At 44.7% G+C, this 26069-nt stretch overlaps 1 protein-coding gene across 3 annotated transcripts in view; it reads left to right on the top strand.

Annotated features, from left to right (window-relative positions):
* The window catches only part of IL6ST (interleukin 6 cytokine family signal transducer), a 564825-nt gene that overhangs the window by 438510 nt on the left and 100246 nt on the right, over nucleotides 1-26069 (top strand). For all 3 annotated transcript variants that reach the window (XM_078675107.1, XM_078675108.1, XM_078675106.1), the window contains 2 exons: nucleotides 335-517; nucleotides 23641-23742. In XM_078675107.1, coding sequence (XP_078531233.1) covers nucleotides 335-517; nucleotides 23641-23742 — 285 coding nt within the window. The remainder of the gene's footprint in view (nucleotides 1-334; nucleotides 518-23640; nucleotides 23743-26069) is intronic.

Genomic DNA, 26069 nt, shown 5'->3' with positions numbered 1-26069 from the left:
GCAGGGTGGTCCAATCATTTTGTGTTATGTCACAGAGCCTGGCTCAATGAGAGATAAATGGGGACCAAATAATTTGTACTGTGAGGGATAACAACATAAAATGGCTCCACTGTTCTTGGCAGGTTTTTTGTTCTCACTAAACCAGGTGAAATCTCATCTATTAATACACTCTGCTCCCCACTGATACCTATTTGAATACCGGAGACCAATTTGAAAAGCAAAACTTTGTGATCCTGAGGAATGAATATTCAGCTGACAAAATGCCTTTTTGTTAATTCTTTGACTTGTACCATTCCCAGGGTACTCCGCTAATTGTGCCCCTTGTCTTTTGTAGGTCTTCGACCTGTAAAGAATGTTCGAGCATTTCCCAAGGACAAACAGCTTTGGGTGGAGTGGACTGCACCCAATGCATCTGTGAAGGCGTATGTGATTGAGTGGTGTATAAAGTCAGACAACATTCCCTGTACCATGCAGTGGCAAAAAGAACCAAGTACTTCACAAGGAGCTTTTTTAAGGGGTAATTTTTAAGTTTTAAAGGGATTATTTTTAATTCAATGGAAGTTTGAGTTGGAAATTAAAAAAATTGCTTCCCTGCCAACTGTGCGTTTTCTCCACTGTTAGAAAGAAACCAAGCTCCTTCCCATATGTAATAATGCATTTTACAATATATGTAGAACTAAGTCATTTTTTGATTCCTATTGATAAGCTTAGCTAGCAGTGAATGGCTTGGGGCATGAAGTTCTGCCAAGATCCAGGGCACAAGCATTTTCGCCCATTCTGTTAGTGTGAAAAGTCTTGTATGGGAAGTTTCAGGTAGGTCAATCAAGGCTTTCCTCTGGGAAGCTAGCTGTCAAGCAAACACCTTATCTGATCGCACAGTAGTCCCCTAAGTACTCTGAAGCACACTCCCTAAATTGGTTATAGAGAATTTGAAAATGGGACAAGTGAGTCCTACTTTTATGTAATCAAAGCAAGCAGAAGATATGGATCTGCTGTCTGAAGTTTTACAATTGGTATGGGGTGGGTCTCCTTTCAGGTCCCCTTCCCAGGCTACTCTCCAGACACAGCCTGTGTTTTTCTGCACCTGGCTGTCATCAGTCACACTGAAGATTTAGCATGAGAAAGGTAAAAGGCTAGTCTCTCATAAATGACCCTTCTTTCTCCAAACAGCAGTATCTATATGGACCCTTGACATCTGGTGTTGTGGGGCCCCAATACCACGAACCCTCGAACTGGGAAGCAAGTGTTAGACTCTGTTTGGGGGACAAGGGGCAAGCAAGTTCTTCGGGCCGCAATCTGGGTGATTGAGGTGGTTTACCTCTATTGCCCAAAGTTCATCCTCTATGGCTCTTCAAACTGGGCCAAGTACAACACCTTCAGCTCTTGACTGCCAATGAAGGCTCCTCAGGTAGTGTGGGTGATCTTGAGCTCAGCACACAACTGTTATAAAGGATTGTCCAACTCGGAACTAGACTTTCAATTAAGAAAGAAAATGAAAAACTTTATTGCACACTAGTACTAAATATGGCACCCAGATATGTATACAATGCAGTGTAGTGTCTTCGCGCTAGAGTCCATTGGCGCCTCTCCCTTCTGTGGCCCTCCCTGGCTCTTGTATATTCTCTCTCCTTTGGGCACAATGTAGTAAGAATTGGTTCAGGTACAATTTCATCTCCAACACATCTAAGATAGCACATAGTTTATTAATCGGTTTGTCACACATTCCATGAGTCTGTAGATCAGGCCTGTTCTCAATGGTCACCCTGCTTCCTGTTGGCTTGGCTGCTCCCCTGCGTCTGGGCTGAGTGCAAACCAGTCTTCCTTTTTGGGGCTTCTCCACAGTCGCGTATGTGGCTGCTCTGCTTATCAAAGGTGTCTCAAGAGGGTGCTGGGTCCCAGCAGGTGTGGGTGGTGCAACCCCATCTGGGCTTTGTATATCCACATAGTTATGGCCACTTGTAGGCGAGGTTCTTCGCAGCAGGTGAGATGCCAAGTGGACCTTACTGACCGGGTGGTTGGGACGTCAGAGCTCAGTCTGGCCACAGCCGATTACTCGTTGTGCAGTGCCTCAGGAAATTATTTGATTTGCAGTGGCTCAGGTCATTCCACAGACAATTCTTGAACTGTGGCTCAGATCACCCCTCAGTCGATAACTTCAGGCCCTGCAGTTCAGGTTAAGCATTGTCTTCACAGTTCCTGCCAGGAATTGCAGGAGAGTCTGGAGCCTGCCGATTCCAGGGCGCACAGATCAATCTCCATACTCCTCTGCTGCTGCTGTAGAACTAGCATGCCAAGCTCACGCTTCAGCCGCCTGGCTGGATTGCTTTAGGATAGGTGATCAGCTATTGCAGCAAGGGATAGACACAAGTGATGTTCCCTCATATTTGGAAAGCTGGCTGTCAGGCAGATACAAACTCTGGTTGCTTGCACAGTAGTCCCCTGCGTACCCTGTGGAGCACTCCCTTCCATGGTTATAGAGAATTTGAAAATGGGACAGCAAGTGAGTCCTAGGTCTAGTGCGTCCTACTTTTATACAGTCAAAACATTTGAGAGATGTGGATCCACTGTCTGAACTTTTGGACTGGTGTAGAGTGTTTCTCCTTTCAAGTGTCCCTCACGGGTTACTCTCCTGACACAGCATTTGTGTTTTTGCTCCTGCCTGTCATCGTCCACACTGAAAAGTGAGCCGGCGAAAGATAAAAGGTTGGCCTCTCCTAACGAACCTTTCTCCCTCCAAAATGCAGTGACTGCAATCCTGCCCAAGCCCACCCCACCATCTATCAAAAGGTAGTGCTCCAATAAGGGCACTCAGCAGCTTCTCTCAGCAAAAGGCCTAATCGGATTTCTACGGGAGCATTGTCTCCTCTCTCCCCACTTCACTGACTCGGTCTACTTCCTTCCGCAATACCTGTCTGGGAAAACAACCTCACCTCGATCTTGTGCAAAATGCCAACCCAGGGGCAGCCATAATGCATCCCACATTCTCAGTCAAGTATTAATGTACCACACACTCACACACCATACAAGGGAACACATTTGTATACCATGCCTGGGGCATTCATGTCTCAACACCAAGTATCTTTTTTACTACTTGACTTTCAGAGCAGTACAGGGATGTACTGTAAGCTAGAAACTCATAACATGGTAACACTTAACATAATGCTCAGTAAGTCATTGTCCAGTCAGTGCTTTGGCTTTAAATATGAACATTGTAACATATGCACAACTAGTTATTGCTCACAAGACTCCTAAATATTTACAAGATAGCAGATGGAAATATTGTTCTGTAGCCGCTTTGAAAGGGATTTGCAGAAATATTTGCATCATGTACCATAATGAAATCTCCCACGTGAGGTACCTGTTTCAATTTCTATGCCAGCAGGCCCGCCCCTAAAAACAGTAACACTCCTAAATATTCCCATAACAAACACATAAAAGGCTCTTCACTTGTAAAAAGGTATGTCTGCTAGTTTTGTGAGATGGTCTCATGATAAAAATATCAAGCCTAAACAGCCTTTGTCAGTAAATGTTCCATTTCAAACCATTAGCCAACTTTATTAAAAGAAGCGAAACCTTTCTTTTTCACTATACTTCAGCCCAGCCAAATGACTTTCCCTTTGACACTTTTATTTAGATATAAAAAAGAAAGATGTAGCTTTTTGGTTTCACCTGGTTGGGTAGCAATGCCAGTGACCTCTTCAACACTTAGAGATGCATACTCCCATGGTTTTCACACAAGGTAAGCATCAGTGAGTAGTGGGAAACTGGTGACTTCTGCCCGAGCACTTGCTGTAAGGAAAATGGGTTATTAGGTGTGTGGCCTGCACAAGTAATGGGTCTGCACTTGTCCACCACTGGAAACCAAACACCCTCTTGCATTGCTTGACTCTCATAGGGTAGCATTGCAGAGCAGTCCAAAGCCTACTCAAGGGAGGCAGTGTGGCTAGTCTCCATTCACAGATGCACAATAATAACACTCAATAAATGATTGTGCAGTCTGTGCTTTTTCTTTTGAAAAAGGAAAATGTACATTTATTACGCACACACACACAACTCAATAATATGCAGCAATTTTCAGATATACATAAGCTGATGGGCAGGTGTAATCATTCTTACCCCTCCCAAAAGGAGGTCTAGATCAACACATCACATATCAGAAGATTCATTTGTATTAGAAATGCAAAAATGTAATATCACTTCGAATGAGGACATACCTAGTATTGGCAATAAAACATGTTTACTTGGCATGTGAGTGCTTGTCAGCATCATTACTTCATTCAAGCATTCACAAGAGAATATGCATATGCACGTGTAAGTCATTTGTGCCATCAAAGTTACTTTTAGCATGAAATACACACTTTTAAAATAGCCCCTGAGGGGAAAAGAATTATTATTACAACATTTATGCAATTCTAGTTCTCACCCCAGGGTGTTTGCAGCCAACAGAATACTGAACTTTACACACAGTCCCCAAAGGACATTACTTTGGTAAATGCGCATGTGTAATTACCGCCTTTCCCCCCTCAAGGGTGTATCATGACATGAAAAGCTCACATTAACCATTTTCAGACTACATCTGGTTGCAGCCATAATCCATCATTCCGAGCTGTTGAACAAACGTTCCAGCAGTGGGGGACTTCAAAACAAGGTAAAACCCTTGAAGGGTTATCTTTTTCCTGTACTGTAAACTTAAGGTGTGGTATGGGTGAATTTCTTTTGGTTGGAGTATGCGTTGCTCCTGCATCTCTTCCTACACTTGAGCACTATTCTGGTGGTGACCCACTCTCCTGGGGTCACCACAAGCCGCAAACGAGGGATTCTTTGTGAAGTTGCGGCAAAATTGAGAAGCTCCGCAGGTCATCATGGGGCGCTCATCGAGAGCAGGGTGAATTTTATAACCATGGCTGTGACGCTGGTTTCTTTGGAGTCTTCTTTTTGTCCAATTCACACAGCTTCGCACCGAAGCTTCTCTTATTTTGGGGTGCCAGGTCCCACCCAGGCACCCCGCAGCCTTTCGCCATGTTGGAGAGCAGCTCGGGGAGCCCATCCCCAGCTGCTCTCGCCGGCTTCCCACATGGCCAGCACACTTGTGTGCTGCTGCGGCAGCCGGTACATCTCTTGTGGTCTACCAGCTCCTGTGAGCAAACGCGCGTGTTGCAGCAGACTTCCAGGACACCAGCGGCGTGACGGCTCCCCCCCAACTCTATCTACTTCGTCGGACCCTGTAACGGTGTCCTGAGCCCACTAGCATATTTGTGGGGAGTGCGACGGTGCTCCCCAGCTTTAATTCTTTTGCTGGGGATGGGGTCCAGGGCCTGCTAGCACCTTCGCCTTCACAGCAACACTTCATTCGCCAGGGATGGGGTCCTGGGCCCACTAGCATCTTCGCTGGGAGCGCAAATGGGTTCTCCAGCGTTACTTATTTCAATGGGGATGGGGTCCTGGGGCCCTGCCTGACATCGCCATGGGGTGCGACGGGGCTCCCCCTCCATTCTTCTTCTCAGGGCCCAGGGAGTGGTCACTCTCATTTGCAATGTTTTGATTGTTTATGTCCTGTAGGCTTCCCTTCTTTTCTCGTGCTAGCTCCTCCCTGTGGCATGGGCCGTGTACATGTGTTCCTTCTTGTCTTGGTTCTTCCTCATCATTTTGCAATGCACTATTATTATTTTTTTATAAGCATTTTGGTATTATTCATGGACTTGCAATGTGCTTTCCTACTTTTAACACAGGCATACAGTCACTTATCGGCTGTCTCTATTGACTATAGTTCTTTATACCCACAACTGTAGTCTACGCTACTCCACGTCACTCTATACCATGCCACTCCATACCACACCACTCAACGCCACTCCACCCCACTCTGTGCTCCTCCACGCCACTTCACTCTGCGCCTCTCCACTCTGCGCCTCTCCACTCCACGCCTCTCCACTCCACGCCTCTCCACTCCACGCCTCTCCACTCCACGCCTCTCCACTCCACGCCACGCCTCTCCACGCCACGCCTCTCCACTCTACGCTTCTCCACTCTACTCTACGTCCCTCCACTCTAGATCCCTCCACTCTACGTCCCTGCACTCTACGTCCCTCCCCTATACGCCACTCCATGCCCCTCTACTCTACGCCACTCCACTGTATACCTTTCTACACTATGCCACTGTACTCCTCTCCATTCAATTGCACTCCACTCTGCACCGCTCCACTCCACTTTAGGTCACTACACTCCACTCTCCTCTACACCACACAGCTAACTTTTAGCCATGCTAAGCAGCAGCCACGCTGCTGTACAACATGGCTAAAAGACAGTTGTAACCCCAAGAGCTCTCACATAGGTGAGACCTATTGGCTTTGCCAATGATTGTTTCATTTTATTATTTTAATGGGCCACACTACTTTCCGATGTTGGTGCCCCTGAAATCTTTTGCCAACATGCACTACGCTTTCTCCAACATATGGTGGGCTCCCCTGAGCTGTGGTGACACCTTCCTTCTTGCCCGATGTATGTCTTTGTATCCTTTGATGTGGCCAGTCCATGGCTGTGGACTGCAACAGGAAGGAGCAAGAATACTTGGCTGATGTTGGCTCACCAGGAACGCTTCTTGTGCTGAGCACATTCTTCGGATGCCAAGCCTCAAATCTTCTGATTGATGCACGGAAAACAGAACCACAGATGGAACTGATTGCTCGGCCCACAGTAGAAAGACCTAGCACAGTTTCTCATGGACGCAGGATTGCACCAAGCCCATGCTACCTTGGGCTTTCTGGTTGCTTGCAAATCACAGAGCATTAATTCATGGCATTGATTAGCTGCACACAAGCTGCAAGGCCAATGGAAGGTATGTCAGACCCCAGTGGGCTAATTTCAGCAAGGTTTTTTTATCGCCGATCTCCTGGTGACTGGCTCTTAGCCTCTGACCTCAAGAATTAAGAAGAATTCCTGCTTCCTTTCCACAGTTTCTAGCATGGACGCCTCCTCCTTCTTAGCAATACCTTAGCTATATGGTTTTGTATATGGCCTTCTGTCCATCCCCAGTGATCTCAACTGGGTTTTTCCCCAGTGGACCTCAAGGCTCTCTACAGCACACCACTTTCCCTCTGTGCACTCCTTAGCCACCTAGGCTTGCCACCATTTTGGGGTGTGGCTCTGCGCAGCAGCACATATCAGTACTGCCTTCTCCTGTGGTAATCAGCATGGAACTAATCCACAAAAGTGCTGGGAGCCCCTTTCTGTAGGGTCCACATCAAGCTCATCTTCTACTAAGAAAGAGTGAGGGTGTTTGTGTGATAATTCCTCGAAAAAGTCCATACAGTCCAGTGTACAATCCAGCAGTACAGAGACTACTGACGGGTGCATCAGTCAAGGCTATACTCGTGTTCTGGTAGGCAGCTTCTCAGCTTTCTGATTCTCTGCGAGGACTTAAAAAGATAGTAAAGATTTGTATCATAGGTGAGACACCTACCTAATCTGGTGGTGCCACATTATCCCTTAAATACGTGTCAGTATCAGGAATTAGCCCACTGCATAGCCCCTTTCCCCCCTATGTTTTGATCTAGAGAGGATTAAAGTCTCCAAAGGTTTTGAGACACTCCTCTTAGTTAAGGTCTTGTCTCTTCCCTCTTCCATGAAACCTCCTGTCGTGGCTCTCCTTGTCCCATTGGGAACATCCTCTTCGGTAGCAGGGAGTTGCTTTTAACAATTATGAAGATTCCAACCCCCATCCTCAAGCAGAAAATAACACACCACACCAGAAATGTCATTAAGGGCTGGGTCAGAGATTATGAAGCATGAGAAGGAATCCTAATATCTCAAAACTGACCAAGTGTGAATACCAGGCTGAAGAACCTAAATTCCGGGCAGTGACTCACACCTCTATATCAGATGCCAATCTGGAGATACAGTAACAAGTAATTTATGCAAATAGCTCAGTGGAAAATGTTACATATGTTAAATTATACCCTGTCTGTTTTAGTAGCTACCTAAATCATATTAGTTTGAGTCTGAGGCCAATCTGCAACAGTGCTACTTGTGTACAGATGCAAAGCTGAATCAGACAACAATCTTACTCGCCCAGCTCATGAATCTTGGTCATCGTCCCTTGCCCAGTAGCAAAGAAGCTGGCCTTAAAAGATGGAGATTGAAGGCTACAGCTCAAAAGCATACAGCGGGTGAGGGTCAATTAGTGGGTCCCACTTAATAGCAGAGGTCCCAAAGCAAGACAAACATTTGCAATGCAATAGGTCTCGCCTTTGGGACCTTATAAGGATTTAATAATGTGGCATATTGTGCAGCCCGGAGCTTTCAGGGCCCCTTGTCGCTGATATGAAAGCGTTGTCCTGCGATTTTGGGTAAATCACTTTAAATACAAGCAGCAATCTCGTAGGGGTATAGAGAGACAGCACAGGGCGAGCAAGCTGCCACGAGCAGGAACCAAGACGTGACAGTGAAAATTAAAGCAGTGTCCTGTGATTTTGGGCAAATCACTTAAAATACGAGCAGCGATCTTGGAGGGGTAGTGGGTGTGGTTTGAAGGGGTAGGGATAGACAGCACATGGCAAGCAGGAAACAAGACGCGATGGTGAAAATGAAAGGGGTGAGGGGGTGGGTAGAGATGGCACGAAATGTGTAAACAGCTGTGACACCCGGGTGCTTTTATTCCACTGCTTACTTTCATGCCATGCTTGCCATCCACAGATTTCCATCGGCTTCAGATCTACCAATGCTTTGAGGTATAAACCATTGAACACTTATAAGAGTTAGGAAACTGATCCATTGGTGCTCACAGGTCCATTGCAAACTCCATTCAGGAACCTAGAAAGTTCGTTTTTCTGTCAGCTTGCTACAAAAATAACGAACCGGACCCAGTCAGGTAGATTTGCTTGTTTTATTTAGATAAGTGCATCACTCCATCCGCCATGACGCGTTTCGGGTTTAGTCATCAATGGAGCGCACACCGCTAGCCCCTCCTCCTGATCACCCCTCGGGACTCTGGTACTTGTAGTTCTTTAGTGGATCACTCATGACGCGTTTCGGGCCCTGAAGCCCTTGATCACAATATTAATATATCATAGATATACAATAGATCACAACAATAATATATATATGTAGTGAGCAAGGTGGACCTGTCCGCCGAAACGTGTCTGATCGTTTTTTCTTGCAAATAAAGACCCTTGATTTGAATCCCACGGAGTGGGTGCCTGTTTTTCGAAAGGATTGTGAACACAGGATTGGGTTCATTATATATATATTCACTGAAAAAACCATAGGTTTCACACCAGTTATAGTTAGGTGGAAATTTTACTCGCATAAAACCATTGAAATTCCCACGTTATATTTAGTTGGACTCACTATAACTTGCGCGTGCAATGCACTGCTAATGACGTCACATATTACATCACTCATGACATGGTCAGTGACATCACTCATGACATCACTGATGACATCTCAAATGACATCACTGATGACAACATCCTTGTGACAAAGTGGCAGACCTCCTATCAGCATAAAATAACCTTTGACACACACATTCAAAAATAGAAACTAACATTTTCTTAAAAAAGGAGAAACCAATACCAATTACAACAACTTATTAGGTAATTCCAACATCTACATACACATCCACTCATTCACCAACAGTTCTATATAGTCACTCATGCATGTACTTACTCATCATATGTACTCATACACCTATATATCCTGTTACACACTAATACTCATCCATATAGTTACTCACACACAAATTCGCACATGCAAATAAACTATCAAAAAACCATTTACTTGATTATACTGCTATATACACACCACTACACATACTTCTACAGAAACGGAAACATATTTACTCTCTTAAACAATCAATTATAAAAACACATACTCACTAACCCACCCATACACACAATGATCCACCCATACAGTCTTGCACACATGCTGTCTTCAAAATACATACAAAAAGTGAGTCACTCATTCATGCATCTGTGCTCTAAGTAATATCCCCCACCGAACCATACAGTCACTGATACTCAAAAAAACAACTAATAACCCATATACACACTCATGTAGCTACTCACCAACCCATGCAGCCACTTATACACAAAGTGAGACAGATACAGATATTTAAATATTTAAACATTACTCGCTAATATATGTATTCACTAAGATACATTTAATAAGTCAGTTAACCAATCAATTTTACACAAAAAAATCCATGTAGACATTTATTTACCCATTTATTCTGCCGTCAACCTTTAGATATACATATATAAAAAATATTTATTTTTCAGAAAGATACACATTCACTGGATGATGTCATCAGTGATGTCATGAGTGATGTCACTGACCATGTCATGAGTGATGTAATATGTGACGTCATCAGCAGTGCATTGCACGCGCAAGTTATAGTGAGTCCAACTAACTATAACGTGGGAATTTCAATGGTTTTATGCGAGTAAAATTTCCACCTAACTATAACTGGTGTGAAACCTATGGTTTTTTCAGTGAATTTAATAGGTTTTTTAAATGCTAATTCCTAACTATAACTGGTGTGAAACCTATGGTTTTTTCAGTGAATATATATATATATATATACAGATACAGATATATATATATAATTTCTATGGCAAAATGAAACCCCTCATTTTGTTCCTTTTCAAATTAAATGTATTAAGTGCTACCACTTTATTCCAATCAAGATGACTTCAGGTGTGCCATACTTTTGTCATAAGTAAGACTGTTATCGTTCTAGTTGTTCTTTAGAACACTCTGGGACATTCTGTCATTGGGCTGTAGTTGGGCTACATCTGGCTGATATTTGGGCTACATTTGTTTTTTTTTTGTCTCTGGTGGCCATCTTTGGGCTACATTCGGGCTCTAACATATATATAGCCCAATGTAGCCCAATATATATTTTTTCAAAGTTAATATTCGTAAAAACCACTGGAGCATATATCTTGAGACGTAGCAAAGGCGCATCGGGGTACCAGTCCCTACAATTTTGGCAAGTTTGGTGGAAATCCATTCAGCCGTTCGGGCTAAAAGTGATTCCAACCGCCCTATGGAAATTAACATGGGGGAAAACACGTTTTGTGACCCCCTTTTATCTCGGCCCTGCTTGACGGATCCCCCCGAAACTTTCAGGGAAGAAGCGAAGTGCAGCGAGGCAAAGATAAGGAAAATTACAGGCAGATCCCTCATTCGGCGCCAAAGTTATTCCCAATAGAATGTTGCGGATTTCCTATGGAAAACAATCCTAACTGTAACTACCTACTGGCGACCACCAGTAGGTAATATATATATATATATAAAATTTCTATGGCAAAATGAAACCCCTCATTTTGTTCCTTTTCAAATTAAATGTATTAAGTGTTACCACTTTATTCCAATCAAGATGACTTCAGGTGTGCCATACTTTTGTCATAAGTAAGACTGTTAGCGTTCTAGTTGTTCTTTAGAACACTCTGGGACATTCTGTCATTGGGCTATAGTTGGGCTACATCTGGCTGATATTTGGGCTACATTTGTTTTTTTTTGTTTCTGGTTGCCATCTTTGGGCTACATTTGGGCTCTAACATATATATAGCCCAATGTAGCCCAATATATATTTTTTCAAAGTTAATTTTCGTAAAAACCACTGGAGCATATATCTTGAGACATAGCAAAGGCACATCGGGGTACCAGTCCCTACAATTTTGCCAAGTTTGGTGGAAATCCATTCAGCCGTTCGGGCTAAAAGTGAGTCCAACCGCCCTATGGAAATTAACATGGGGAAAACACGTTTTGGGACCCCCCTTTTATCTCGGCCCCGCTTGACGGATCCCCCCGAAACTTTCAGGGAAGGAGCGGAGGGCAGCGAGGCAAAGTTAAGAAAAATAACAGGCAGATCCCTCATTCGGCGCCAAAGTTATTCCCAATAGAATGTTGCGGATTTCCTATGGAAAACAATCCTAACTATAACTACCTACTGGCGACCGCCAGTAGGTAATATATATGTATATATATATATATATATATATATATATATATATATCCAGCAAGTGCAACCTCCCAGGCTCCAACCGTAGCGACCCAGGAAAATCACGCAGATCCAATGCAGCTTTTTTACAGGCACAGATTTATTTACGAGCTGAACCAAACAATCTATATATATATATACACCGTTCCATCACAGCAAAAATAATAAACTACAATCTGTCTCTCTCTTTTCCCACCCCCACCACAGTGCTTTCAAAAGAAGCCTTCATTGGGTATGAACGTACTCCATCTTGCAGTTAACAACAGCTGTTCCGTGTGCCTGACGTGTTTCTAAGTCAGTGCTTCTTCATCCCCTTTATTTGCATAATGTTTAAGGGCACGCCCTCCAATAGGCTGTTCAAATGAATATGTGCCGATGCTTTCTGGAAATTGTAGTGTCCACATTTATTTTTGTTCACAGATGGATGCACTATGATGACTGTTTTGCATTTACAAGTCCTGTATGGGCCTCTGCATGAGAGGACGTCGTCAATCCTCACTGCAGTCCCACTATAGAGGATCGATAGATATCGAACCCCGTGGCCCCCTCTGGCGGGGTGGTGCACTCTTCGCGGCTGGTCTGCCGCGTGTGAAATCAAAGCTCCAGGTTGCCCAACGTTCAAGAAGTACTCTGACCACAGTGGAGGGTGTGCCCTTAAACATTATGCAAATAAAGGGGAGTGCCCGCACCAGCACAAATCTTTTCCTTTCAGCCTCTGATGAAGAAGCACTGACTTTGAAAAGCGTCAGGCACATGGAACAGATGTTGTTAACTAATCTGCAAGATGGAGTACGTCCGTACCTAATAAAGGCTTATTTGGCAAGCACTGAATGTTGGGTGACCTGGAGCATATCTATCTATCTATCTATCTATCTATAGCCAGTAGGTAGTTATAGTTAGGACCTATCAAAACTTATGGCCCACTCCGGTCCGCTCCTATCTTGAAAGTTTTGGGGTGATTTGGCAAGCGGGTGCCGAGAAACAAAAGTGGGTGGGGGTCCCAAAACGTGTTTTCCTTATGCAATTTTCCATAGGAAACTTTTGGCAGGGCTACATCCCGAACTGCTGAACGCAATTACACCAAATTTGGCAAAGAGGTAGTTCTTGGTTCAGAAAGAACCCTTTTTAGGTCTCGCTTGAGACAGCGCAAGCTGTCTCTTCGAGACATTTAGTAAGTGCCAGCCAAGGCTTTTGGTGGCCTAAAGCTTGAGTGCACGGGAGCGTGCACGCCCGCAGCTGCCATATGCCTTTCTGTCATGGCTCATTAAGCCTCCTCCACCCCCTTGCTGTCTGCTCTCACTACCTCCCTCCTTTCTCCCCCTCCCTGCTTGTTAGCTTGTGTCTGTTTGAGGTGGTGTTTAAAATACTACAGAGCAATCTCAAGAGCGTGGCAGTCTTTTTAAAAGAAATTGTAATTCATCTTCACAACTTCGCGCACGTGCACTCCGCCCACCCATCCGCTTTCCCAGTCTTCTTTCCGAGTGTCTTGTGTCTGAAGACATCAAATTGCTTGGCTGCTTGATTATACAGTGCTCTGTTTGCACGAACACAGATCTTAAAGTCTTCAACGGGATGAAAGGCTACCTCAGTGCTGCTAGACTTTGAACTTATGACCCTCACGTTTACACAGATGTCGCAAGCATTACAAAGCATGAATGTAATAGGCTCCCATACATGGCATTAGAAAACATGAATGAATATACACAAATACACAAATGCACAAATCTGCACAGCTGTGCAGGCAAGGAACACCAACTGATTTCATTGCCATCTTTTTAATCATGATTATCTCTCCACTAGGGAATTTAACAGTAGTGCCCAAGACTAATAGTCAACAGAACCTGCTGTCAGATTTCAGTGATTGCAGTGTCTGAAAAGCTAGTTGGCCCTTAAAAGCATCTAATGTTACATGGCCTGCTGTTAAAGGAGCGCCATTGTACACACACCAGCACAATAACTAACCTTCAAAAATCGATTCTAAAACCAGTGATCCATAAGCAGTTTTCGAATGAGAATAGCAAAACTAAAATATAGATCGGATATAAAAGTCACACCGGCGTTCTGCACCCTCTACCAACTTGCCTAGTGCATTTTAGAACAGCAAATATTACAAACCAATTTGTGAAGTATAAGTCAGGTGTACTCCATTTCACAGAACGCAAGTCAAGGTTGATTATAATGGCCAAGTGTTATGCAAAATGCTATTCCTTCTCAAGGGCAAGACATTCAGTTGTTAGTTACATTTCATGAGTTGGTTTCATTTTTCAGCTTTAAGCACTTTAAAAAGCACACATTTGTCCATGTTTGTATTAGGTCCACGAATTCTTCCAAGTTTCGTATTATATGTAAGCACCTTTAAACTCTTAATGTAATCGGTGCAGTGTCCCTTTTCCCCAGGACTATTAAGGTACTGTAAGCAATTATGCGATTTTTGCCCGACACACCAACATTTTGCTGAAAACTTAGTTTAATTTTTGTAATAAGAAAAACACAAAATATTATAAATCTTTCAGCACGACTGAAATAATAAGGATTTTCACATTTGTGTTGACGAGGAAACTCATTATTGTGTGCTAGATGTCCTGTTTATGTACTATTGACATAGTTTAAAGAAATTCTTGCACAAAGTCAGGAAATGAGTGGTGAAGATGTGAAGGATTTGCCTACCTTTTCACACAGAACTGGCCACTGTTCTTACTCCAGTAGCCTTTAGAGATCTGCTCTGCCAGCATGTTATTTTCTTCACTTTGGTGGTGGATCCGACCTCCCTCTCTGACAAAGGTTGAAGAATACATTTGCTCTTACAGTGGGCTATTTGGGGTGTCAAGGAAAAGACAAACCTTGAAGAGAGGCGGGAGAAGCTTTCAAGAATGATGTACTTATCCAAATGCCTGAAAGACTGTCCGAAAGCGAAAATCACTATTTCGCAAATCTCACAGTGCATGAGCAATGGCTGTAAGGACAATGGAAACCTGTTTTACGATTGGCCTAAAGACCCCACTAATGGTACAGCAGAATTCCCATTATTTACCAGTGCCACGCTTTCCTACAATCTTAACAAGCATTGGCATAGCCAATAGGTCTTGCCTTTGGGACCTTATAAGTGTTTAGCCATGCAACAGTTGATGTTGTTGCCCCAAGGGTAATGTGCTGCATAACTAAATACTTATAAGGTCTCAAAAGCGAGACCTATTGGCTATGCATATATCAAAAAATATAAGTTCACTAAATAAAAGACATTAACACCCGACGCAGCTTAGCTAAGGTAAATAAGTGTAACTTAAAAACAAAATTAATACCTTCGTAACAACATAAAAAATTTAGGGAACAGTGCAAATTAAAAATACGTGGGTGGTTGGAGTAGAAACAAATGTGACAAAATATTTATAAGTAACAACAAAAATAATAGCAATACTTCAAAAATAACCTTGCTATCCCTGCTAAACTTAAAAAACGACAACAGGTGGACACAAAGGTCGGTGTCTAAACTCGATAGGGAAATTTAAAATAGACTTACCTGTCGAACGATGCAGCAAACCGCCAGCAATACCTACTGTGTATGTAGGTCGCAACGAACCTCCTTACACGGTGTCACTTTCAAAAGGTATATGTCCCCTCCACAGAAAAAAAAACTGCGCCTTTGCCAGGCGCAAGTACAACTTACGCGCAAACGCTCTAACTTTTAAGAACTTCTTACTCCTTCTAGAAGTGCTGCATTGGAAACGGGATTTCCCACAATACTCGCGTTCATTCATAGGCTACGTGGTACAACGTAAACGTCTGAATGGCTAATGTACAGGTCAATCAACAATAAAAAAACAATGAATGACGTAAGTGGGTTTTCAGACTCAGCAGGAACACTAATATTCAAAATTAATTAATAAACGCAAGTGGATGAACAGATATAAAAAATAAACAAAGCTTCTCCAGCAACACACAAACAAACACACACAAGCACAACACAAACACACTCTCACACACCACCACACACACAAACACACACAAACACCCACAACAACCACACACACCCACATCAACAAACACTAAAATACACACACACACAAACACTACTAAACACAACCACACACACAACCACAAACACAACCACAACACACAATCACACACACACAACCACACACAAAGAAATCAATACAGGCACACACAAACAACCACAAGCACACACACAACCACACATACAACCAGAAACAACTAGACACAACCACACACACAAGCACACCCACACACACAACCACCCACTACCACAACAACACACAACACACATAACCACACACACAAACAAATCAACACTGACACACACAAACACACAACCACATTCAGACACACAACCACACACACCACACACAACCTCATACACAACCACACACAATCACACACAACCACAAAAAAACACAAAAAACACACACAAAAACTCACACAGCCACACACACAACCACAAACAACCACACACACACAACCACACACACACAACCACACACACACAACCACACACACACACACAAACAAATCAACACTGACACACACAAACAACCACAAATACACACACAACCACAGTCGGACACACAAACACACACACCCACAACCACACACACAACCACACCCGAACACATAAACACACACCACACACACACACAACACCCACAACCACACACAAACACACACACACACAACCACAAAAAACACACAAGCACACACAACCAAACACAATTCCACAAACAAACACAGACACACACAAGCACACAACCACACACACAACTACTACCAACCATAAACAACCACACACAAAACACCCACAAACACAACCACACACACACAACCACACACACACACACAACCAAACCACAACCACACCGTCAATCACACCCACAATCACACCCACAATCACACCCACAACCACACACACACACAATCATTATATGTCACAGTAAAAGTAACACAGGTAATAACAACATAAGTTAGCTCTCCTTAGTGTAAAGCATGTTTCATCCGCCATACTATCTTGGAGGTCTACATTACATATGCCCTTAGAGTGAACCAGCCACTGCTCTTCCAAGATAGGATGGCACAAAGCAGAACCTGATGGCTATGTAAAATATAGCTTGTTAATCACCCTCCGGAAGAGAATGCTATCTTTCAATTAGCATGCCTGAGCTAATAACGTCTGTTTACCATTCATAAGAACTATCTTAGTCTTTCAAACATTTCACAACAAGATCCTTATCTCTCGGGGACTGTTGGAGAGTGACTTTCAGGAGGCAAAGACACTTTGAACATGCTTGGTCAAACCATCTAGGGTGGTCAGAGTTAGATTTAGTTGTTGGAACCGTAAGCAGGGTTGCAATCTTCCGCGCAATCCCTGCGAATACCTTTAAAATCGCCACATCCAAGACACCCAGGTCCAGACAAGTGGAGATCTCCTGCTTGCACTTGCTTGAGAGCCCCACGTTAAATGCCTTGGATGCACAAGAGACCATTTTAGCTTTCTCCCTTGATCTACCATGGTGGCCACGGCCTGTATCGCTGGTATACGATTGGCACTCCACTTAACACCCCAATATAACAAACCAAAGGATAATGATCACTGAAGCGGCTGCACATTATATTAAACTTGGGATAAAGAGAAACAGAAGAGCTGAAACAAAAATAAAATCTGTAATAAACACACAACCCCTCCACAACCACACACACACACACAACCAACCACACACACAACCACAACCGCTCGTACAAAACCACACGCACACACAACCACACCATCAGTGCACGCTTTCACCGGGCACAAACACCACCAACCGTCAGTGCACGCTTCCACCAGGCACACACCACCAGACGTCAGTGCATGCTTTCACCAGGCACACACACACTACCAGACGTCAGTGCACGCTTTCACCAGGCACACACACACCACCACCAGCCGTCAGTGCACGCTTCCACCAGGCACACACACCACCAACCGGCAGTGCATACTTCCATCAGTGCACAATTTCTGAAAGGCACACACACCACCAGCGCACACATCAATTGTTAACACTTCAACAATTAACTATTGTAGCAATCGCAATATGGCGCACTTTACTTTTAAACATATTCATCTAAAGCGCTGCATGCCACCATTGCTACAAAAAAAAAAAAAATTTTGGCCTACAATTTATAGACTTTTGTTGCAATTGGTGTTGCAATATTTAGCAATGCCAATAGCTCAAACTTAATTAATGCGAGACCTATTGCATTGCAAATGCTTGTTGTTAAATGGTGTAAATCCGTTCAGTAGTTGCTGAGAAAATCAAAACTAAAATCATATATATATATCTATGGCCGCAGAGGATCCGCTCACCCTCCCGATCATGAGCTGTATGCTAATTGGCTGTCAACACTCCAAACCAGGAAGTGTCGGCAGCCATCTTGTTGCCTCGGTAGAACCGAGGCACAAGAAATCAATCATACAAGTGCGCAAAATGCAAAAAGGGGGCAGGGTAGAAACACCCTGACCCCCTAGGCCTGCTTAGGGGTCCCACAAGGACCGCGCTTCATTAATAATGAGCCCCCAGGTGGGCCAGGTCCCGGGGGCATGCAAAAAAAAAGTGTGGGGACCCCAATCCCCCCCCCCCTCACTGCCCCGGGGACTGCCACCCCCCCGGGGCAAAGCATGAATATTTGGGGGGGGCACACCGCCCCCCTGCAGCCACTCCCAGGGCTTCTTAGTTTAATCGAGGCACCATGCACACCCCGATTTGCTCCACTCCCACTCCCGGCTGCTCACCCACCTTGCGTTGCTGCTGTGACGGGCTGCCGCTCCCCCCTCTGCAGGCTCTTGGTCACCGCCTTCCATACGTTGCACCCCAGCAGGCAGAGGAGTAGCGTCGCCGCGGTCCTGCTCATATCTGCCCGGGTGCGGCGCTGCTACGGCGGATCAAAGCAAGCGCGGAGGGCAGCGCCGCACAGCATCAGAGGCTGGCGTCCGGCCCCGCCGCAGTGCTGCGTGCTCGCGCCGTCCACAGCACCATGCTGCCGGGGCTCCAGGGGTGTTCGCTCTGCCTGCAGCCCCCGCTCTCCCGGGCTCTAGCACGCTGGCTGGACTCCCTGCAGTCAGACCTGCATCCCTCTCACTGCCCTTTCTGCGATGACGGCGCTGCTCTTCTGCCTGGCAGCCTCGGAGGCGGCGACCGCGAGCCTCTATATGGATTTCTTGAGCTCCCGCTTGCTGGCCCTCACCTCGGTGTGCAAGGCAGTCCTCTTTGCAGCGCCGGTGCTGTTTCGCGGCTCTCCGGGGCTGTTGGCGCTGCCCCGCTCTGTGAGGTCCGCGGGGGCAGTCTTAGGTGAGTCCCTGCCTGAGGCGGGTCCCTGGGGTGTGGCGGCGGCACCTTTTGTTGTGGATACAAGCCCCGCCGGCGGGCAGCCCTCTGCCGGTGGGGTCGGGGGCTCCTCTGCGCGGAATCCCAGGGATGACTTTTGCGAGCTGTGGGAGAAGCTGGCACCGGAGAGAGGTAGGCTGGCTCTCGTGGGCCGCCTTCCTCTTTGTGGGAGAGGCGGGCGGTGGGAGCTGCGGTTTGCTTTTAGCCCCTTCCCTTTCAGACTGCGTGCCCCCGACTTCCTGCTGTGGTAAAAGGTTCCTTATCTTCTTTATGGGGCCATCTGGCCCCATAAAGAAGATAAGAAACCTTTTACTTCAGCAGTAAGTCAAGGAACCCGGTCTGAAAAGGACGGGGCTTAAAGAGAAAGAAGAACGTCACTGGGACCTCTTCTCCAATGGCTGGCCGCCGTTTAGGAGGCCAGCCAATGGAGAAGAGGGGCGGGGCTTAACCCTCGCTAGTGAAGTACACTCTAAAACATAAAATCTCGACTGCGCATGTGCGCAGTACACCGCGCGGGACCTGAAAAACGAGTAAGGGATGTGAGCTGAAATGCCTTTCAGGCTCAGATTCCTTGTGAAGACAGATGCAATGTTCAGCTTTCAGCCATGATATGCCTGCAATCTGTGGAACTGTTTTTAGGTCAAGCCTGAGCCAGCGCATGCGCTGCTCGGAGAGACATTTAGTATACAGGTTTTCAAAGTGCTACCACAGCCGGCCTAGCGGTTGTGTTCACACGTGCATGCACGCACGCAGCCGCCATCTTCCTCCCTTCCAGCATGATCACTGCTGCACGCGCACCACTTGCGTGATTACCACAGAGCGCGTTCGATCACTTTCGCGGCCGCGCAGCTGCTACTTTTACGGCCGCGCGGCCAATGCTTGTTAGATTTGCTAGCCTTTCACTCTCCCATATTGTACTTAACTTTAGGGTAGCATCGAATCACAAGCTTGCACGTCTGAAACCTCGTGCAGTCGGCATATCTCTGCAGCAGGCGCTGTACTCACCGAGCTGTCTGCAAGCCACGCTCAATACCCCAGATGGGTAAGCCATCGCGCCTTTAGCCTTTCTTACCACTTTCCCTATCCCAGATCGTAACCCACATGTCCTGTCCCCCCACAGTGCTGCCCGGTGTCGCTGCTGCCTCCTTACCTTGAGAGCTGTAACCCCAGGTTGCCGGCAGGGCTGTGCGGTGTGCTTTGGTCAACAGCGCTCTGGCCCCGTAGCGTGCATCTCACCGGGTTGTGTTTTTTAATGCAGTTTGAGGTTCTTGAAAGAGAGCTGTCTGTCGGTTTTATTTTTTTCTTTGAAAGTAGTTTCATTCCTCCCCAGTTGGTTTTTGTTGCTGTTCTTTGCTGGCTTGGAGGCTCCCGGGATGACTTTAGTTTTTGAGAAAGAAAAGAGCGTCCCAGCAGGCAGCAGCGGCGCTCTCTCAATGGGCTGCCCCAGGCGTGAGGGAGACAGACTGGATCGGCTGCTCAGTTCTGCTTTTATACTCACCAAGTGAGAGTCCTGCCTGTCTCACCCTCCCCTTGTACTCTCAGTACTCCCACCACGCCTCTCTTTTTCCCACCCTCTTCCCGTCTGACATGAAACCATTAAAGAGTTAGTCATCGGTCCCCCTTTTGACCCATTGTCCATATTAGCAATTTAGCAGGTTACATTAATTATTTATTATCATGTTTTCACCAATCTGTTCTCTTTTGTATATCTGCTACTATTTCTTAGCTCAGCTTTGTCTCAGCACCTGTATATTAACTTGATTAGTCTTAAGTCAATAGATTTTGAATGAATGGGCAATATCTCTATTTACCTATGTAATACATCTGTACTTAATGGTCCCCCAATATTTCTCGGTCTTCCAGTGGGTAGATGTAGTAATGCACATAGTTCTGAGTTGCAGCGAATTTGATCATTCACCCATCTGCCTGTTCGGGAGGAGAGGTCTACCCTATCCATTTCCTACTTCTCTTTTTACTGGCAAGAACATTAGCGCTGTAAATTAGCAAATGCTGGAAGGATTTTTTTTATACATATCCCAAGTGATGTTTTCAGAGGGTTGTCTACCATTTTAGATAGCTCCTGGAACACTTCTGACCAACATATTCGAATTGTTGCACACAACATTGCTGCGTGTAAGAAATCTGTATTTGTTTTGCACCTGCCACATTCAGAATTATCCATGAGGTCCATACGATGTAGGCTTTGTGCTGTATAACATATTCTGCAAAGAAATTTAAGATGTGTTAGGTAGTGTCTGCTGTTGAGTGAAAACCTCTCCCATGTGGGAGCAACTGAACTTTGTTGGTCATAGATCTGCCAAAGTCTCTCATTTTGTGTAGTTTTAATTCAGGCAGTTGTGTTATAGCTTTGTGCTCGAAGGATAATGGGGAATAATGGAATCTCATTAAGGGGAACGACCAGTGAATAAAACAGGAAGTTTCCAATGCTCGCCTAGTTTGTGCACGCCCATTTGGTGCATTGTATTGCATTTGGACCTTATAAGTATTTAGTTATGCAGCACAATATTCTTGGTGCAACAACTGTTACATGGCTAAACACTTATACGGTCCTAAAAGCGAGACCTATTGTCTATGCCAATGCTTGTTTAATTTGCGCATTGAACTGTCTTTAAAAATTGCAATAATGCACTGTTTGTATGAAGGATTTCAAACGCTTCAGGATAATACTATGTGCTGATTCGAACTCACCGGGCATGCTGATGTAAATGACATTCAGTCTCTGTGAATCACTCAATTAAGGAGTCCTTTAAATACATGGTCATTTCAGAAAGCAAGTTGAATTTTCCCGTTAGCAGGGCTCGAAAACAGAGGGACTGATATTTTTGCCAGCTACCAAATGATTATATTGTGTTTAATAAAGCGCCTGGATTCCTCGGAATTTGGCTTCAAAGTTTTTCTGTGCCAGAAAAGTGTTGTGTTATATATATTGTCATTTCGCCATCCCAGTTCAGACCAAACCATATGCAAATCAGCCACGCTAGCTTGAATCCAGTGGCAAAGTGAGCAAGGGAGCAACGTCTGGGCATTCCCTGCCAACTTAGGGCAAACAAAGCAAACACAAGGAGATGATGGATGGAGCGCTGAAACTTTTCAGATACTCCCCTCCAGTCACAGATCTGGGTTTAATCCATCCTCATTCTTTAGCTCTCTTCCAGTTCAGACCAAGCCATATCCATATCAGTCTTGGCCCTGTTCCTCATGGGAACAGTCCAGCCCAAACTGCCAAGCCAGGTTTTCCCATGACTGGAATCAAGAATCCTGGGACAGGTTTCAGGGTTTTACCCCTCAACAGCCAGGCTAGCTTGAATCCAGTGGCAAAGTAAGGAAGGTACCCACATCTGGGCATACCCTGCCAACTTAGTGTAACACAAAGCAAACACAAGGAGAAGCATATGGGCATTGCCTAACTTACACTTATTTGCTACAGCTGTAAACGTTCAGTTGGATGGACCTATAACTGAATCCATATGTAAGTCGGTACCGTCGGCTCTCACCTGGCAGCACTTGCCCATTCATCGTCTCATTAGAGGTATATGTGAAAAATCTATTTCTACGGAACACGCCATGTTTCAACCTTTTAAAAAGTGGCCTCTTTATGAATTATAAAATGTTGTCACTTAACTATAACAAGTTGCATCTCTTTCTGGACTTTGCACTTTATCTTATTTGATATTCAGAAGCAAAGTTTCTTACCCCTCCCTCGTTAGTCATTCTGAATTTGGCTTTCTATTTGGGATACTTAATTTGGCTTTACCATAGCTTTCTAAAATAAAGGGTTTAGGTTGTAATCTTAAATTTGGAAATATTGTTTTGGCACGATTATCATGCTTGCAAAAAGTGAGTACTGATATTTTTTAAGTACAGTTATGTTACAATGAATGTTGTTTTAATAAAGCATTCATGTTAAATAATAAAACGATAATGCCCGGTCAGAAAACCTTGATAGAATGATCAGGTTTGTGCACTGCGGCCTTTGGCACTTGGAAACAAGCATTTATTGGCTCAGGCCACAATCTGAGGATGGAGAAGCTCAGCCAAATATGGTAAATGATCCGAAACAAGATGGAGGGCTTGCTTTTATGCACAAATTGCTTCTTTATTCTTTAGTTATTACCACAGATCGCTTTCCCTAGAAAAGTTGTAATTTACTGGTTCTCTGCATTGGTGTACTAGATCACGACTAATTAAAATTAAATTCAAACTAGCCACAATGGTTCTTTATTAATAAAAGTATTTATTATTTTGCACCAGGAAATTTTGAAGAAATGAAGCGCTATACAATCAGCATTTATCCATTGTATAGTAATGGACCTGGAGTAGTACAATCAACAGAAGCTTATCTTCAGCAGGGACGTAAGTACAAATCTTTTCACTGTTATATCCAATTATGGTTCATCCACCCTGTTGCGCTGATATATTGTATTTACTGCATGTTGTCCTCTGTTTACTGTATCTTTAAATGTACTGATATGTTTGCTGCTTGTACTTCAAGAAGAGTACCCACTGCCATCCAAACATGTACAGCCAAGATAAAGTGGTGTCACTAGTCTAAAGTTTCCAAAGAGAATGCACAGTAACGCCTGGCTTCTGGGAAAGCATTGTGCTATTTTCTGTTCTTCTTCTAAGAAACTACTACTTATAGATATTTACAGACTTTTTAAAATATAAATTAGGCATTCAAGCTGTGAATGTAAAGGTATTACTGTAGAATACGCTTGTGCTTTTTTAATTGCAAATGCTTTGCTTGCAGTGTAGTAACACACAAAGGCAAGTATATTTTAGGATCCGACATTAGATCTATTGAGTTCAGTATATTTGATAGCTTGTAGAAGATTTGCAATCGCATGTATAAAAGAGAAAGTTCTCTATCTCTTGAAGAAAGCACAGTCATCCAACCCACCCAGCATGTCTGAAAAATCGTGTAATAAGCATTAACTCTATAGGAATTCAAAGAAGCCAGTGCCAAACCAAGGGTCCTATCGGATATCATTCAGTAGGGTAATAACAACTGTACCTTAATGTAGAATCAAAACCCCCTGGTGTAGTTGCTAAGTCCTGACTATCTCCTTATTTCATTATTCTGACAAACCTGGTAAATTGTCAAGCACAGGTAACCAATTTTAAGAAATGTTTGGCAGGTGCTGTACATGTGTTCTACCTGTTAGAAATGGGATCTCTAGGTGGCAAAGGTATGCACCCTGTCCAAGTAGGGACTCTCACTCTAGTCAGGGTAAGTGTAGTGCACAATAAAGGTTTACCTGTGCTCACCCTCTGGTAGCTTGGCACAGAGCAGTCTGGCTAAACTAAAGAGGCAACGCATAAAGTATTTGTGCACAAACATTTAACACCCACACATCAAGATATGAACTTTCAAAGATTAAATCAAAATGCAGAGCTTAGAAGTCAGTAGCTCCAACTGGCGCCATCTTGTCGCGCATGAGCGGGACAAATACAAAAGTTCAGTCTGACCGCGATTGAGTGCAGGCCGGATACAGGAATCACGCAGACCTCCTTACAGTACATTAAATGTGTTGGAAACCAAAGATGACGTGTCGTGCAGAGAAGGTGAGGCTATACGGATGCAGGTGAGGTGTCGGTTCTTTAAGGTGAAGCAAGGCCATTGAAGCTTTTCTGCTCCGGGACGATGTGTTAAGCAGAGGAGGTGTTGCATCAGTTGCGTGTACGAGGCCTCGTTTCCTTAAGGTGACGCAGTTTCGACGATGCACCGATGTCGAGAACAAGGTGCATAGATTCTTCGGCATCGAAGTCCAACCGCTGAGCTGAAGGTGATCCGTCAGTCAAAAGCCATGCAGGGCCGTGAATACATCAGAACAATACACAACGGGCGTCAGTGGCGCGTTGTACGAGACTCACGCAGCATTGGTTCTTCAGAGGCGCTGTGTCAAATTCAGGGCTGCATTATAAGTTAAGGTCGGTGTGTCGCACACTCGGTGAGCTTCGTTGCAGGCATAGGTTATCTTGCAGGGATGCACAGGTTCCGAACCGATGCTTGGAGTCGATGCATCAATTGTTTTGGTTGCAGCAACACAATCACCTCCAAGGGCCCAAGACAACATTTAGCACCACTTGGCAGGTCTGGACTCAAAGCAGAGGAACCTAGGTGCTGGCAGCTAGATGCAGGTGAAGTCTATGATGTTCCTGAGATGTCAGCAACAGAAGGCAAGCTCAGTTAAGAACTTGGAGAACCTTAGAAAGCGGTATACAGAGAGCAAAGTCTAGTCTTCTCACTCCCAGGCAAGAAGAAGCAGGGCAGCAGGCAAACATAGCGAAGCAGGGCAGCAGGCAAACATAGCAAGGCAAGCAGCAAAGTGATAGTCCCTCCTGGCAGCACAACAGCACTGCTTCCTGGCAGAATGCCCTCAGTCGAGAAGTGTTTTGAGTGTATGGTGTCAGAGGTCCAGTACTTTACTCCATTTTAGCCTTTGAAGTAGGGAGACTTCAAAGAAAGCTCTCTGTAGTGCAAAAGACCCCGCCCTTGCTATCTCTAGCTCTAGACACACTACAAGGGGGCATGCAACTCTTTGTGTGGGGACAGGCACAGCCCTTTCAGGTGCACGTGTCAACTCCTCCTACCAGTCTAGCTCAGGAAGACCCATCCGCCTGGTGATGGGCCTTCAGGGTATGCATAGCACACCTCTGCTCCCTTTGTGTGTGACTGT

The sequence above is a fragment of the Lissotriton helveticus genome, chromosome 2_1, assembly GCF_964261635.1.
Source record: "Lissotriton helveticus chromosome 2_1, aLisHel1.1, whole genome shotgun sequence".
Classification (NCBI taxonomy): domain Eukaryota; kingdom Metazoa; phylum Chordata; class Amphibia; order Caudata; family Salamandridae; genus Lissotriton; species Lissotriton helveticus.
The sequence above is the reverse complement of the archived record's forward strand: the minus strand, read 5'-3'. Positions and strand labels throughout refer to the sequence as shown.